At 35.5% G+C, this 15,932-nt stretch overlaps 2 protein-coding genes across 3 annotated transcripts in view; both read right to left on the bottom strand.

The window, feature by feature from the left end:
• Positions 1 to 3,201, bottom strand: part of LOC117119106 (alkaline ceramidase 3-like) — a 23,531-nt gene extending 20,330 nt beyond the window's left edge. Inside the window, exons 1-3 of the mRNA XM_033263919.1 lie at positions 3,053 to 3,201; positions 589 to 699; positions 347 to 399 (exon numbers count right to left, since the gene is read on the bottom strand). Coding sequence (XP_033119810.1) covers positions 347 to 399; positions 589 to 699; positions 3,053 to 3,152 — 264 coding nt within the window. The 5' untranslated portion in view covers positions 3,153 to 3,201. The remainder of the gene's footprint in view (positions 1 to 346; positions 400 to 588; positions 700 to 3,052) is intronic.
• A 4,141-nt stretch (positions 3,202 to 7,342) lies between these two features.
• Positions 7,343 to 15,932, bottom strand: part of LOC117119103 — a 30,432-nt gene continuing 21,842 nt past the window's right edge. For both annotated transcript variants that reach the window (XM_033263914.1, XM_033263915.1), the window contains 3 exons: positions 13,413 to 13,549; positions 12,469 to 12,682; positions 7,343 to 9,035 (listed from right to left, as the gene is read on the bottom strand). In XM_033263914.1, coding sequence (XP_033119805.1) covers positions 12,476 to 12,682; positions 13,413 to 13,549 — 344 coding nt within the window. In that variant the 3' untranslated portion in view covers positions 7,343 to 9,035; positions 12,469 to 12,475. The remainder of the gene's footprint in view (positions 9,036 to 12,468; positions 12,683 to 13,412; positions 13,550 to 15,932) is intronic.

Genomic DNA, 15,932 nt, shown 5'->3' with positions numbered 1-15,932 from the left:
CTTTTGATAATTAATATTAGTATGTCGGTATTTCTATGATTATCAAAAAAATTTTAATTATAACAGTAATCTTGTGTAACATTTATGAAGTCTTTATATTTATCATTATTATCATGATTTATTGAATAATAAATATAAAAATAATATTTAGCAATAATAATAAAAATTATATAATATTTATAATTTGAATAAAATAATAGCAATAAAGATAATCAGTATAGTACAGTGTTAATTAATCATGTGAACAACAAACGAAAATTATAGTCAACATTACTAAACCAAAGAAAAAAGAAATAAAAAAGCTCTGTGCATTTTTGGAGGTGTGTTTATTATTTAATGATCTTACCTGCATCTGGTAAAGGAGTGTCATATGGAAAAACCAGGAACCAATTCCAACAACTACAAGGAAATGAAAAACATGATGTGTCAGATATTAAATACTTAAAAAAAAAAAAAACAAACTAATATCAGACTAAATCTATCCTTTAACATCTGTTCTGTGAAATTAGCACTGTGAGTATAGCCTTTGTTTGAGGCGGACTACAGTATGCACTATAAAAATGTTTATATTCTAAAGGCCTTACTTACTCAGGAGGCCAAAGAAAGCGAGTACAAATCGCCTTTCCAACCCATCCTTGACAGCGAACCGTATTCCAATCAATGGTGGAAATATCATAAATACATTACTCACAGTATTCCCTGAAAAATAGTAAAACCAAAAAAAAAATGGTTTGAGAGGGTATTTTCATGTACTGAATTGTTATCAAATACAGTGCACCATACAATTTAAGACACTGAGACCCCTCTAATTGGCAGTGGCAGCTCTAGGATATATTTTCTGGGGGGGGGGAGGGGGAGGGGCTAAGATGTCCAACAGGGGGACTTGAGATCGTATGCCAGAGCTATTTGAAGGGGGTTGGGAGAGAGTTCCCCCTCTCAAATGAGATTTTTTTTAAGAACAGCAGCCTCTGGAAGGCTGGAAATGGCACCTTCAGACTGTGACTGTGACTTGTGTTGGCTTAATATTTATATATTTTTATGGTCTTGACCTGTCCGGTGGGGAATTGACATGACTGGTGGGGGGAATTAAGCCCCTCCTCCCATCCACCCGCTGGCGGCGCCACCACTGCTAATTGGAGACCACTTTTTCACAGAACAAAATAACAATCTTCAATCTATTAACACAGGCTAAACCTGTAAATGAAGACTGAACCAGTAATGGTGGTGCTTCACGTGGTAGTACTGTACATGTTACAGTGTGCACCAAGGCTAGTGTATTAATTGGTGTGGTGATGCAGTAACTGTAATGGGTTCTGTAGTAACTACTGTAGAGTACGTGCTGCAGTACTGTGTCTGTGTCTAAAAAAAAACTGGGAAGGGGTAGGGTTAGAGGTCAGGCTCTCAGCTAACAATTTCACATTATAATAATATTGTTAGTTATCAGTTTTTGTAGAACCATACATACATTTTTACAAACTAATTTCTGATGAAACAACATTTAATATGTTGTTCCAACGTTGTGATCAGTGGCAGCGTAAGCAGGAAGGGCAGCAGGGACTTAAGCCCACTCATCAGACAGGTCCAATGGTCAGAGCTTGTAAGGAAGTTGAGCCAAAAAAAAAAAGAAAAAAAAAAGGCCTATATGATATAAAATGCATGTTTATTGAGTTGAGTTTGACTGTATAATAACAATTGAATTTTATCAACTCCACATTTAATAAAAGTATTTTTTAAGTCTGCGAGCACCATTCCCGGCCATCCAGAGGCCCCTTAACAAAAACAACTCACTAGTGAGGGGGACATCCCCTTGCAAACCCTTCCCCGTCTAGCTAGGTCAGAAGGCCCTTGGTTGCACATAAAGTTACAATGATTTTTTTTTTTTCAAAATAATTATAACTCGATTCTTTGCATTAAACCAGACAATGACAGCAACTAAAACTTTTAAATAAAAAATACCTAGGAAAAATCCATCCATGAATGAGAGATTACAATTTTCCCTGGTCATGATTGTTCATCTCATGATCAGTGCTGAGCAAAGATAGATGATTGTAGTAGCTGTAGGCCTTGCATAGTGACGTATATACAGTAGAGTGGTCCTGTCACGCCAAAATTGGTCCGGGCCAAAAAATGTTTGGCGGACAGATTTTGGCTGCCAAAATCGGTCCGTCGGACTACTAAAATCGGTCCTCCGGACCGATTTTAGCCGCTAATAACTGCTCCCGCTTGGATAAAATTGGTCTGCGTCAGCCTGGCCACTTCATTTGTAACTTGTCTGCTGCTCGTAGGGTATGATTCCCTCTCCCGTGGAGTGGAGGGAAGTATTATGCTTCTCCCACACTTGCAAAGTCTTTTCAGTAAACAGAATGATTCGTTAAGCTTTTGAGGAAGTGTTTTATCAAACCCACCAGATAATGCATTTCCTAGCCGCAATACAAACAGCGTGCCCCATTTTCGGTGGCTGTGGTTAGGCCTACGTTTGGGCCTAAAAGACTGATTTATTAGTTTTAAATATTCCGGATTATTGTCTGGGGTATTAGATCATACAATAGATGTTCTAATACATGAAATAAAGGGGTCAGAATTCTCACACAACCGAAACAAAACAAGGTAAAAAAAATTAACTCCAGCAGACCAACATGATTTAAGACCACATCGTTTAACTTTACTTAATTTTCACCAGAGATTTCACACGTATAATAACAAATGAAAACATATTAGGCTATATATAAATAATGAGAGATATATGATATTTATCTAGTCATTTGATTACAAAAAAATATGAACAACCTTATAAAAATACTGTACAAGTTATCACTACCAAAAAAGACGCCGGACCAATTTTGGCTTATGTGGACTATATTTGGCAGGTAATTCCGGCGGACCGATTTTGGCCCCGTACCAAATTTTTCCTGACATAGTAATCATCAATTGTCTTTTCGGCAGGTGTGAGTGCCCTTTACTGTTAGAGTCAAGGCCTACACTACGGTAGATTACACAGTAGTCTAGGCCAGCAAGGCCATCGTTCGTAATTCAACATCCGAAATATACTCACAGAACTCTGCAATGTACATGGAATTAACGTAGTTTTGTTCACACCAGTCTAGAGTAGAGGTCGGTTCTCCCCACACACCAATGTTATCAATAGGTGCCATTTCAGTGTCTGTTCTTATTAACAAGAGAGGCCCAAACCGTGTGTAAACAAAAAATGGTATCACTGTATCACCAGGTACGCGGTAAGTGTTCAAGCGCGTCATTCATTTGCTAAACGCGTTCATGATGTGAATAGTATACAGTAGGCTTTCATTTCATACCCACATCATGCTATACCCTTTTTATTATTTTTTGACAAGAACACATTTTGTAAGAACTTTGAGGCAGAAATCGCTTAAAAATTAAGAACAAAATAATTTAGGCTAAGGTAAAATGTCAAATGAGAATTTTATTATTAAAAAAAAAAAAAAACAAAAACAACAAATCTTCTGTAGACCTACAAATATTTGCAGTAGATGTGACTATATTAATACCCTCTAATACGACGAGTCATGGGACCCGGGGGTGAGAAAATGTTGGGGACTTGTTGCATATCAGTAAAGTAGACAATGTCAAAATATCGTGTGACTATCTAACAATACCAACTAATATGCACACACATTTTTAATTTGAATAATTGCGTACAACATTAATTATAGTCTCAAAAATACTTGGCCCTATATAAAGACGGTTAGGTAAAAAAAAATTGATTGATTTAACAACGTGTCAAATTTCAATATGTCAAAATCACAATAAAGCAACAACTTAATATTTTAACTTTTACTATTACTTTTTAATTATCAATTTACTGTTATAACGAATGTTATAGAAAAAACTATTGGAGTGAGTGAGATAAAAAAAAATTATTTAAAAAAATAAAAGTTATTAAAGATAATTACTTATTTACAGCGCATACAATATTCATTCATTTATTCATCTTTTATTTCAGAATTTCAAATCCATAGAACAGAAAAAAAAAAAACAACAGAAAGAAACAAACATAAAAAAAAACACAAAAAAACAAAAAACAAAACAAAACAAAAACAGAAAGAAACAAAAATAAAAAAAAAACAAAAAAACAAAAACAAAAAACAAAAAACAAAAAAACCTGCAATACTCAAACTGCGACCCAAGAGGCACTAAATAGAAAGCGTTCTCGTGCTCATTTCCATTGTGTAATCTTCGATTTTCTTTTAAGAGAATTGCAAAAACGTTAATCAGTACCTCAAATTGTTTAAATTCAAATAAAAACGGTAAAGCTAAACGTCAGAGCTTCCAGTTGATGAGAAGAAAGGAGAGTCTATAGATACAGAGAATTTCAGACGGGATGGGGGTGGGGGTAATGAAGTTCTCGCCGCCGCGCCCACCTCAGCCCCATCATGGTTGGTGTAAAAAGTGGCAAATAATCGAGCTCTCCTTTCACCCCACTGCTGGATCGCCACTGAAGTCATGGGTGCAGTGTCCTCTTTTCCTTTTTCCTCTTTTAACTCAAATTTTTCTCACTCTTTTTAATTTTTCGGCTTGACTGACGTGGGGGGGGGGGACACGTGCCCTCATCCCCCCGGATCCGCCACTGAATAAAACCCAACTACTTGGCAAGTTCCCCTGGTACCAGGATATACGAGGTTGTTCACACTTTGATTTTTTTTTAGTGTAAGTTTCCTTTTTTTCACTTTTTGATTTATTGGTATTCTTTTTATTTTTGCTATGTTTGATTTATTTTTACATTTTTAACTGACAGAATATAACAGTAGTAAACGAATATTCCTGAACAGATATTTTGTGGGTTTAATATCACTTTCTATAAGAAACAGATATCATAAATCATATAACATAACTTGTGGACAATGGGCAATTTCTGCTGTCCGACGTCTGTGTGCATTGAAAACATGACGATAATGTTGCCAAACCACTAACCGTAACTCAGGCTACGAGCCTCGGTTGACACTTAACAATCACATCAAACGACCCGGTAACTAATCCTGGAGCCTGTCATCACCTAGCTACACTGCCTGCTGCCTTCTCATCATCATCTTCTTTATCATCATAAGTGCATTTCCAAGCATCTATAAAACTAAAAAAATTTCGAAGGAGGATCTCCAGTCCCCTTCCCTGAACAACCCCACCCTCGAAATCATTCTGTGCGATAGTCAGGGTAAACTCTGGATCCGCGCCGGGAAATGGATCAGTCTCGAATTGGAAGGTACATTCATGTATTATACTATTTTTTTCTCCTAATTTAAGGGATTTGCCGACAACCATTCCAAACGGGTTCCAGATGGAGGACCACAGACAGACGGGTGACTTCACTGGCAAAGGATTTCAGAATAAGAGGATCTCGAATTGGAGGGTGCACTGTTATAGGTCCATGGTATTACTGTTTTTTTTTTTTTTACTTGAAGAGTTTTCACAAGGGGACAGATGAGGGCCCAGAGATCCCGACGGGGTTTCTCTAGGCCCTTGGCTAGTGTAAAACTACCCTGTTGAAAAAGGCTGGCACCGCTGTTAATTGAATCCGTTTTTCCGATTATTTTGTGTAAAAATACAGAACCCTCTAGAATTCCAAACACCTCTAATTCGAGACCAATTTTTCAAAGTACCAAATAACATTCTTAAGCTTTTATTTAATTTTATTTCTTAAAATTTTATTCCTTTAGGCACACGACCAAAGTACCAATAGCGACTTAATTACTGTCCTATTAAATACTGTAGTTGGCAATCCCTTCACATGACAAACATAAACACATGATGCTTTATAGACCAAGTCTCATGAGGCTTAGGGAGTTAAGTTGTTTTGGTCGTGAGAAAGAATGCTGTTAGGGGTGGTTCACAATTATCAACATTTTCGCAAGTGTACAAACTGTAGGCCTATTTTTTTCGGTAGGGCCTATCCCTTCCTCCCCCTGAAAGTTGTAGGCTACATAAAAAATGTTGATTTTCCAAAACCATTCTCCATATTTTGTGAACCATCTCGAATAGACCTACGATCATTGATCTAAAACTTGCGTAAGGTCAGAAATTAGTGGGGTCAGAGATCATTTTATGTTGCAGCCGCAACTGTATGGAACAGCTCATCGTATTTGGTTACTTAAAATGTCTATTGTATCCATGGCTGTTGATAATATCAATCTATTATTTTCAATTATTACATGATATTTTGAATCAACTGTTGGTGCACTTGTGAAAATGTGAATTGTGAACGATCCCTTACCGTGGCAGGAATTGAACCCAGGACCCTGGGATTGGAAAGCAAGCTTCTTAACCAGACAGCTATTCTACTCCACAGTGACACAAACTACCAAACCCAAGCTTAACCACCAAGCTATTCAACTCCACTTTTAACACAAACCAAATCTCAAGACCACTTCAACATTTTCAGGTGGTCTGAAATTGGTTAAATTGATTGTGTAAAAGCATAACTGCTGGATGAATGAGCAGTCGGTGCTTCATATAGACAGTTATCTCGTACGTGTACGAGATATTAAGTCGTAGGCCTACGTACGAGTTAATTATCTCGTAGACGATATAATAATTTTACGTACGAGTTCGTAGGTAGGACTACGGGATATTAAGTCGACAGTGGGTTATATTATACGACGGAGGGGGAGGGGGTCCATGCCTGTCTAACTGTGGGGAGGAGTAATTCCCCCGATCTCCGTTCTGGTCATAGAGCTATTAAACAACTAGAGTGCTAACAAGATGGCGCAGCAATGCAGAGTGATGGGCCCATAGAGCTATTATTCTTATTATATCTCTATGGCTGTACCGAACTTTCTGAGTAAATTGAGGGCGCAATTGCAAACGATGGTGCTGAGCGAATTTTGATTGGCTAAATCTGTGGCAGCCATCTTGGATGGTACACACACACAGTTCTGCCTATTTCGAACATTGAATACATTGCGGTTAGCGCTCTAGTATTCTTATTATACCTCTATGGTTCTGGTACATTTTCGCTGTAGGCCTACACGAATGGGCAGCTAAGTGTCAATCTTCTTTAAAACGCGTTCACAATTGTTAAAAAACGTTACACAATAGTTTGAACCTTGAGACATTAATTAAGATCTGTTTGTAGATAATTTGTCTCTTCATCAAAATGGTTGTATTTTAGCAGGAATGTAATCATCTATGATCCACAATGTTTCAGCAACTCTCCAAAAAATAAAAAAATAAAAAAACTTTTAATAATTATCAGTCTGTTCAAAATTAGGTAACTGGAATTTTTTTTAGTACCAACATAACCTCCATCCCCATCACCACTACAACCACCTTCACTGCCTATTGGCATATAAACAAATGACAACAACCACCACCATTTAATAGACATCTATGATTGACTGGCACATCAATTACGTCATAGTTATTTATTAACATCCTTTTGTAACATACGACTTTTTCTAAGGAGTGAATCTCTTAAGTTCCATTTATCTTTTACAGAAAATAGCCATCGCATGAATAATAATACTAAACGGCATCTCCTTCACTACACTAAAATCAATCGTCATAATACAATGATGTTGTTATCAATCGGAGATTGATTGCAAATTGCAACGGATGGTTTATCTGACGTCATAATCTTTGAACTAACTGCCAATTGAATTCTTATATCACAAAACAAGCCATACAATTAAAAAATAGTTAATACACATTTTATTCTAACACAAGAACTTACTATACGGAAAAGAATCCGAATTGTGCTTATTATGTAGTCACTTGACTGCAAAGGACATCTTTTTGCCTGTTTTACCCTTACTATTAAGGTTCCATCTCAAACCTATTTTCCCCTTTAAATACGGTATAATATTCATTAATATTTCTAGATATTATCATACTTTGGCAATGGGATGAAATGTGAAAGCCAGGCAGTGCTAAAAACACCAACACATGAACTATAATATACGAAATAATCAAATTGTGGTTTGGATAGGCCTTGTATACGTGCCTCTAAAATAGACGATTACAATTTATTTTTTTTTTGTCAGAAAGAAAAATCACAAAAGAACATCGCATCGAAAATTACACCTTTGTTTCACATGACTTGGTCCTGACGAGCAAAACATCAATTTACACGACGTAACGTACGGTACTCTAAACAACAGAGAATGATGGATGAATAATGCTGCGTTCTATACACATGGCCGTTATAATCCCAGACAGCATCCCAATGCTCGTTCAGACAGTGACGTATCTAGGGGTAGGGTGTTCCCCCACTCCATCTTCGCCCACCCCCTCCCACATCAGCCCCCACACCCAATTCAAGACTCCTGGAAACGCCACTGCGTCCTGGTCGTAAAAAGAGCGAACAGTCCAACGTTTATAATCGTGTACTTTTTTTAATCATTGCGAGTCTGGAATTGCGCATAACTGTTGTACATCAGAGTTATTGTCCAATTTCATTTAGATCATTGAAACGAAATTCACATCGTGTTGATAAAAGTAGTAATATCGGATATTTATAATGGGGAGTCACCATTATTGAGGAATATGTTTACAGAAACCATAGGTGGATTTAAACATTATATAATATATCTACCATTATTGTGTACTACCCATAAAAACGGAAGTAGGTTTATAATTATTTCATGAAAATGTTGGCGTAGTATAGAAATATTAATCGATTATGGGAATCTGTCTCAATGCCCTGTATTCTAAAATTTCTAAAAATTAGTTGATTTAATATCTTGGATACACTTTAGTTTAGTGTGTTTAGTGTTTATTTAGTGTTTTTATAGTGTTTTTTTCATGGGAATTATTTATTTAAAAAATCCCCATGGTTGATGAAGGTAATAAGCTGCCTTCCCACTCAAATCCACTGCCAGATATGCCTACCATTTGATTTAAAAACGCCAATGTCTGCAATGTTCGCATAATCAACAAAATATAAAAAAGATCAAAATATTCTTAATCATTATGAAAAAAACTTCCTCCCAGGCACAAGGTTTTCAAACTTGGTGTTGCTACGTCCAGTTTTGTCTTGCATGCAAACTTCTCTCCCAGGTCTAGAAAATCTGAAATTGAATAAATGAAAATATTTTAATATTTTAGTGTATTAAGTACTATATTTTTAGATACCGACTTTTCTTCCACAAAAACAAAATAATGTTTCGTTTTCATCGGTAAAATTAATTAGTTTTTGAGGGGGCAGTTATGTGATGCGCCTCGTTCTTCTACGTCATAGAGCTGGAGCCAAAAACCTGTTCAGCATTAAACAGCATGCTTAGGTGTTCGTTAAGTTTTTCTTTTGATTGTGTAATGGCTTTCGTTTCTGACTTCTATGCTTACAATACGAAATATCTTAAACCAATGGTCACGGTATTACCGCCTAGTTGGAACACCAAATAACATCTTTTTTGTATTAGGCCCTCTGCAATCATGACCGCTATATATAATGTACTGGCTGTATATAAAGTCTGTCAATGGTGATGTTCCAACAATTTCTCTCATCCTTGGATTAAAATATACGGTTGAAGCATTCTTCTTCAGATGGTTGCACTACATTTCTTACTCTGTCAAACCCTCTCTTGACCATCTGTCTCAACCGTTTGTACCAACACGTTTCCAACATCTTAATCCACTTTCATTCGGAAACCAGGCTTAGGTACCATGGAGTCTGGACCGAACACAAACCGCGCCTCTAAAATTGTCTTTCTTGTTTTCATATAGACATCGTGATCTTTCAGGACCTCTTTCAAAACTTTCCTGTAACACTTGAAGTTCTATGGTGAGTGAAGCATCCATCTGCTAATTTATTTTTACCAAACATTTGTGTCTTCGTTTTTTTTATAGAAATACATTTAGCCCATATCTTCTGCAGGTATCAAATATTATTCTATTAAATTCTGCTTAGCTTCATCCCGCTGATGCAAGTTCTTGTTCCATCATACATAGCCCTTAATAGTGAGGTGATGTGTGCAGCTTTTGTGCTGCGCAAATAAGACTTTGAACATTATGTGTCTTAGTACGTGGTCGTATGCAGAAATAAGATCAATGTACGTAGCAATAATTGTACCTTGATGCTTCTCAATAACAGATCTAGTAATAAAAATTGCATCAGTTGTTGTATTACTCCGGAATCCAAATTGACTCATAAGCAGATTTGAGTCTCCATGTAATAACTTTTGAAAGCATTCTGCTGAGGCTGTACTTTTTTGCTTCATTGGTATTTCCCTTCATCAGGTTATTTTGCTGTTCAGCCAAGAGTTGGGAATTGTCAGTGTTGTCCAAATCATGGTTATAAGAGCTAGAGTCTATGCAAAAAGGAGCTCACTTCTGTTGCACTTCAGTACTACTGACTTGATGTTTTGATGTTATGATGTTATCTGTTCCCACACTTTTATCATTTTGAATGATTTTACAACATTTTGTAACTCTTCACTATTTGGTGGATGTGCAGAAACAGCAACAGCTTCATCATTCAATAAGTGTGGGAAATGTTCGGGGTATTTTATTGTTTGGCATAATTATTATAAATTGGGATTTTATGATGATGCGCAATGAAAGAAAATGTGAAATTCCTCAATTTAAACGCTCACAACAGTCGTAAAGACTTTAATAAACGTTTTAAGAAACATTTTATGTCAACTTTGATGTGAGGTGAATTAATAAGGTCTTTTCGAATATAGATTATAAATGCTAAGTGCTGATGATGTTGTAATAATTGTTTCAGATCCAGATATCATTATATTTCTCCAAGTAGGAAAATAATTCAAGTGCTCCTTATAAAGAACAAAAATAAATTAAAAAAAACCTAGGCATATTAAAGACATTAACACTTTATTTATAGGAAGAGCAACTGTGGTCAATCAAAACATAAAAACATAAATTGTGCCCTTCGATTTAATTATTAAAGAAATATAGTGGATATTGATGACAAATGTAGGGTAACAACTTAAACAATCCAACATATCAAACTCAATAGTGATAACCGGGTTATCGACATCACGGCAATTTCTCAACCCTGGAGGAAATATTTTATCCCCCGAGAAAACAGTTCACCCTGGGGATAGCTCCCGTCTCTAGTTTATAAAATCCCAACCGCTGGTGAAATAAAAATATATCCTTGCTGAAATTTCTCAATCTCAGACAAATTATCCTCCCTACTGAGAAAAATATCCAATCCCTGAAAAGGAATTACGTGAACATATTCTACCAAATTGCCCTTAATTTGGCGCATTTCCATTATAGTCTACTGATGTCCTTGAATATTTAAGACAATATACAAAATAGTGAATTTCTTAGAAACAATATGTATGGAATACATAAATGCATTAAATTTAATGATAGGCTCATAAGATGTTTTCTTCATAATGTTATTAATAATTAGTGTTGTTTATGTTTGGTTTAGATAGTTTATCTGTGTACTCCTGAATTTCTTATGTAAATTGTCCTCGTCTTTGCAGCAGGCAAGACAAATTTCTTATTTCGCACGTTTGATTTATGACATCAAGTTCTCTTGTATCTTGCATCTTGAAATAATGTATACCCCTAAGGTGAAGGATATCCTACACTTTTTGCAAGCTCCGCCAAGTTTCACAATATAGCTCTGAACACTTCCCTAATAATAATAAAAACAACATGATGTTGAATAGCTTGGTGATTCAGATGCTTGCCTTCAAAATTACATGGCCCGAGTTCAATTCCTGTGACAGCTGGATTTTTTCTCACGACTAAAACTACTCTTCTCTCTAGGCCTTAGCCTTTTATATAAATCTTTGTTTTACAGTAGGCCTTGTAGGAGACAATTATATTTCTACTCAAACAAGTTACCCAATAAATATAAAAGTAATTTGATAGTTAGTTTAAGGTTTAGTTTAAGGAATAGACTTAGTTGTTTGTTTTTTTTTCAAATTCGTTTGTTGAACTGCATAACTCAAAACAGGATCCAGAATTACCTTCAATTTTGTTTTTACATTTAGTTCGGCTCTATAAATTCATTGGAAATAGTGAGGTATAAATTATTATAGATAGATATACTAAATAATATATTAAGTGTAGACCTAGACTTACCTTTTGGTTAATTTTGATTATTGTATAGTAGACACATTAATTCCACTTAATTATAGCACAAAATAAAAGCTCCCCATCCTCGTCACCCTCATTGAAAATGTCCGAACCCAAACCACACGCTCAAATGGTTAAAAATGGTCTCATATCATCTTATTTTGTGACCTAGCACCCCCTCAGTTAATCATCGAGCACCCACCCTTCCTATGCGTCCCCATCAGCTCCGCCATTTCAAAGTTCCCAGATACACCACTGACTCCAGTGTGTCAGAGGGCCTCATAAATATCCACTGCAATTGTATATGTGTTGAAAAAAAACCCCGACCCATACTATTAATGAACCTACCACTGGAAAGCCTTCTCTGTCATGAAAATATTGATAGGAAAAACAGAAAGAAACAAAGAAAGAATTCAAATTATTTATAGAACTTATTTTTACCTTCTGATTATCCATCAAGCCCAAGCAGGAAATCTTTCAAACATTTTCTTTGACACACACTAGGCGAGTTCCTTATTGGAATTCTGTCTTCCGTAACAGCAAGTAAGAAGAAATCAGCTCTGTCGACGCACGTTGGGGAGTTATCACACCTTGAAAGCATTTCCAAATAAAAAGCTTCGTCGCAGATATCTTGAGAAATTCCGTAACCAGCTCCCTAAAATCACACAAATGGTTAATGTGAAGAAATATTGAAGGATATTATTTTAATATAAATTCGATTATTCTGATAATGATAATGTATCTCTGCAAAAGTCAAATATTTCAAAATCGTAAGTCTATAATCATCAACATCATTACAATTATTATTATTATTATTATTATTTTCATGTGAGAGCATAATACTGTATATATAATAAATTATTAGATTATAAATTATTTTAAGAGGTACCGGTAGTTAATGTTATAATTTTACTACATTGTATCATTGTATAATGGCTGTGTTGGTGCTGGCACTTTCTTATCACCACATCAGCACAATTTCCTTTTGTATAGATAGATAATAATAGATAGATAAACAATCAATCATTATAATCGTCATCATTATTGTCACCATTATTATTACCACTGGCTATCATCTCTATTATTTAATCATCATCATCATAATCATTATCATTACTTTAAAATCATCATCCTCCATTATCATTTTCACAATCATCATTTCACCATCTTCTTTATCATCATCATCATCATCATCCTCTTCATCAATGTGCATCATTTATCTTCAACGCAATCACCATCATAAATATGTCAGTCATTTTCTTACATTGGCGTAATATAAACAGTATAGCCGCCTGTTATCTCGCTCTTTTACATTTTATATTGACTTAAACCTATTAAAAATCTAGATAGTTCATGAAGGCAATGCAAAATGTAGGCCTACTTACGCATGTATAACATATTTGGTGCCAGTTACATGGCTGTCGAAACTCTTGCTTATACCCATCACCGTCAATACCATCAATCGTAGCTATTTCACAATCATCAACTAGAAAACCAAGAATTGGACAAGAGGCAGCTGTATCTAGGGAGGAAACAATAAACAATTGAATGATATGAAACAAGACGTGACCTCCTTTGATGTATTAATCTTTCAAAAAACAGTAAAGATGTTCTTATCATTGGCTTGTTAGTCTTAGATTTATTTTGATGATTTTTTGCTAAAATAATTTCGAGTACATTTTCTATAAACTTCCATTGAACGTAATACGACCTTTTCTTAATTTTATATTTTATTTATGATAATTTTAGCCTTCTCGCGCTGATGATATCATAATAATCTATATAATAAAGACGTCTTTTTCGATCAATTATTATTAGTACACTCGGCACTTGCAGGTTGGAATGATACTTTATCAGTCTCTTTTATTAGGCTTTACTTAGGGAGTGGAGTTGTTTTTACAATCTTGGTCACCACGAACTGGTGTGACATGTTTTACCCAATCACATGCTAAATTATGAACATTGCCTTCCCTAGCGACCGTGTTCCTCTTTCTTCACAAAACAGTTCTTGAGAAAATCCATAGTCTTAAATACCTTGGCTTCTAATATCTGATAACGTCAAATGGCAGACACATTTTTTGCCTATCTAAAGGGTAAAGGGTGAAAGGAGCAGATAATATATACGGTAACACGCAGGTTGTGGTGAGTCTCTAATGGGCGTGGTCACTAACTACTGCACTGACAGCCACTGTACACAGAGACCGTTATAGCTTAATTTTATTATTTATAGGCCTAATTATTATTATTACTGTGATAAAGGAATTTATGAAACGCCTTTCACATAGAAACCCAAGGCGCTGAGAAAATTGAGAATACTGTAAAAAAAAAAAACTTAATGGAAAGGCTACAATGATGTATGATTTAGCCAGAAGAGAAATATATTACTATAAGCCCTGTCTCTTATACACATCTAGATGTGTATAAGAGTCAAAAAATCATGAGGAAAAGTATAATCAGCGGGCAACTATCAACGAGCGCACCAAATGGGATGAGGCAGGAGAGAGGAGATCATACGGATTTTTCGCAAGCTTACGAAAACGATACCGAATACGTTTACGTCATCAAAATTTTAGACATCTCTTCCTTTACAGTAGCCGGTTTTGTCACAACGTAGACAATTCATGCCTTTTACAGTAATCAAGGATCATATTCAGATCGTACAACACAATGTCAAGAATGTTTGTGACACGAATGACGATTCGTTATCGTTTTCGTATTTTGCGAAATTTCGCTATTATTACACAGGAAACGAACCATTGGGCAAGATACTGAAAAATAGGCTCCCAGTAGTTTTTGAATTTAATCTTATGTTCTTCAATATGCAGATGTGTGTATTATTGTAGTTTATCTGGATTTTTCATGAAAATTTTCTTTCTAACGCAATTTTGTTGGAGTTCCGAACGCTATTCGATTTTCAATAGAGCGCCCCAAGTGCAGTAGTACCCATCATTCCTCCACCGGATTTACCCTTTTTTGCCATCTTTAATTGCTTGCTACACCATGACATAGTGTGTACGACCCCCGATTGGGGCAGTAGACACAAAAAGTCGATGTCGGAATTCGTAATGTTATCTTAAAAAGGTAGACGCCATTAAAATTGTTAAGGAGAGGAGAAACATGACAAATATATAGTCTATATAAATTATTTTAAACAAACGTTTAAACATGGTTATAACAAGATCCATACGGGATAAGGGGATGGTGGGGAGCTGACCGTTCAGGTTTTGGGAAAAAATGAAGTATATGACGGTCTAATTTTTCATGTACTCTTTATACTCGTTAGATGAAATCTTCCTTCCTGTTGTATTTATATTTTGGAAAAATCAAAGTCAACATTTCTTGTTAATGGTAATCAAGAATTTTAAATTTGAAGAGACTGATGTGGATTATAAAGGTTTATAATAATTGAAATAACCAGAGAGTTGTGAAAAAAAAACACCTTCTTAGTAACCTTGCCAATAATAAAACGAACACAGGGCGTATTATATTAAGTATTGATAATTGCTGTATATCGATGGATTGCTTTACTATCACATTTTATGCGACAAATTTAATTGATGTGACCATAATATGGGCATGATGATGGCATATTACAGCCAAATATGGGCATATCACAGTTATTTGTCGCATGAAATCTGATAGTGATTTAGGTGTGACAACAGCTTTTAACTCAAAGTAGGAAATTTACCAGAAGAAAGTGATGCATTTACAATGGAGCACAGAGCGCAAGCAAACTGATCAATTCTTCTACAGGATCTAGATGGATGGACTATTATAATTTTCATAAGGTCATATTTAGAAATAGCAGAGAACTAATTAAAAGTTAATGTAGAAGACGGTTTATGATCAGAGAGATTAGCATAATCAAACAGCTGTGGACACGTTCGTTGCAAACAGATTCAGTC

This window comes from Anneissia japonica, unplaced genomic scaffold, assembly GCF_011630105.1.
Source record: "Anneissia japonica isolate Jap-2015-1 unplaced genomic scaffold, ASM1163010v1 scaffold1792_len1028045_cov167, whole genome shotgun sequence".
NCBI classification, from domain to species: Eukaryota; Metazoa; Echinodermata; class Crinoidea; order Comatulida; family Comatulidae; genus Anneissia; species Anneissia japonica.
This window is presented reverse-complemented; position numbering and strand designations above follow the sequence as displayed.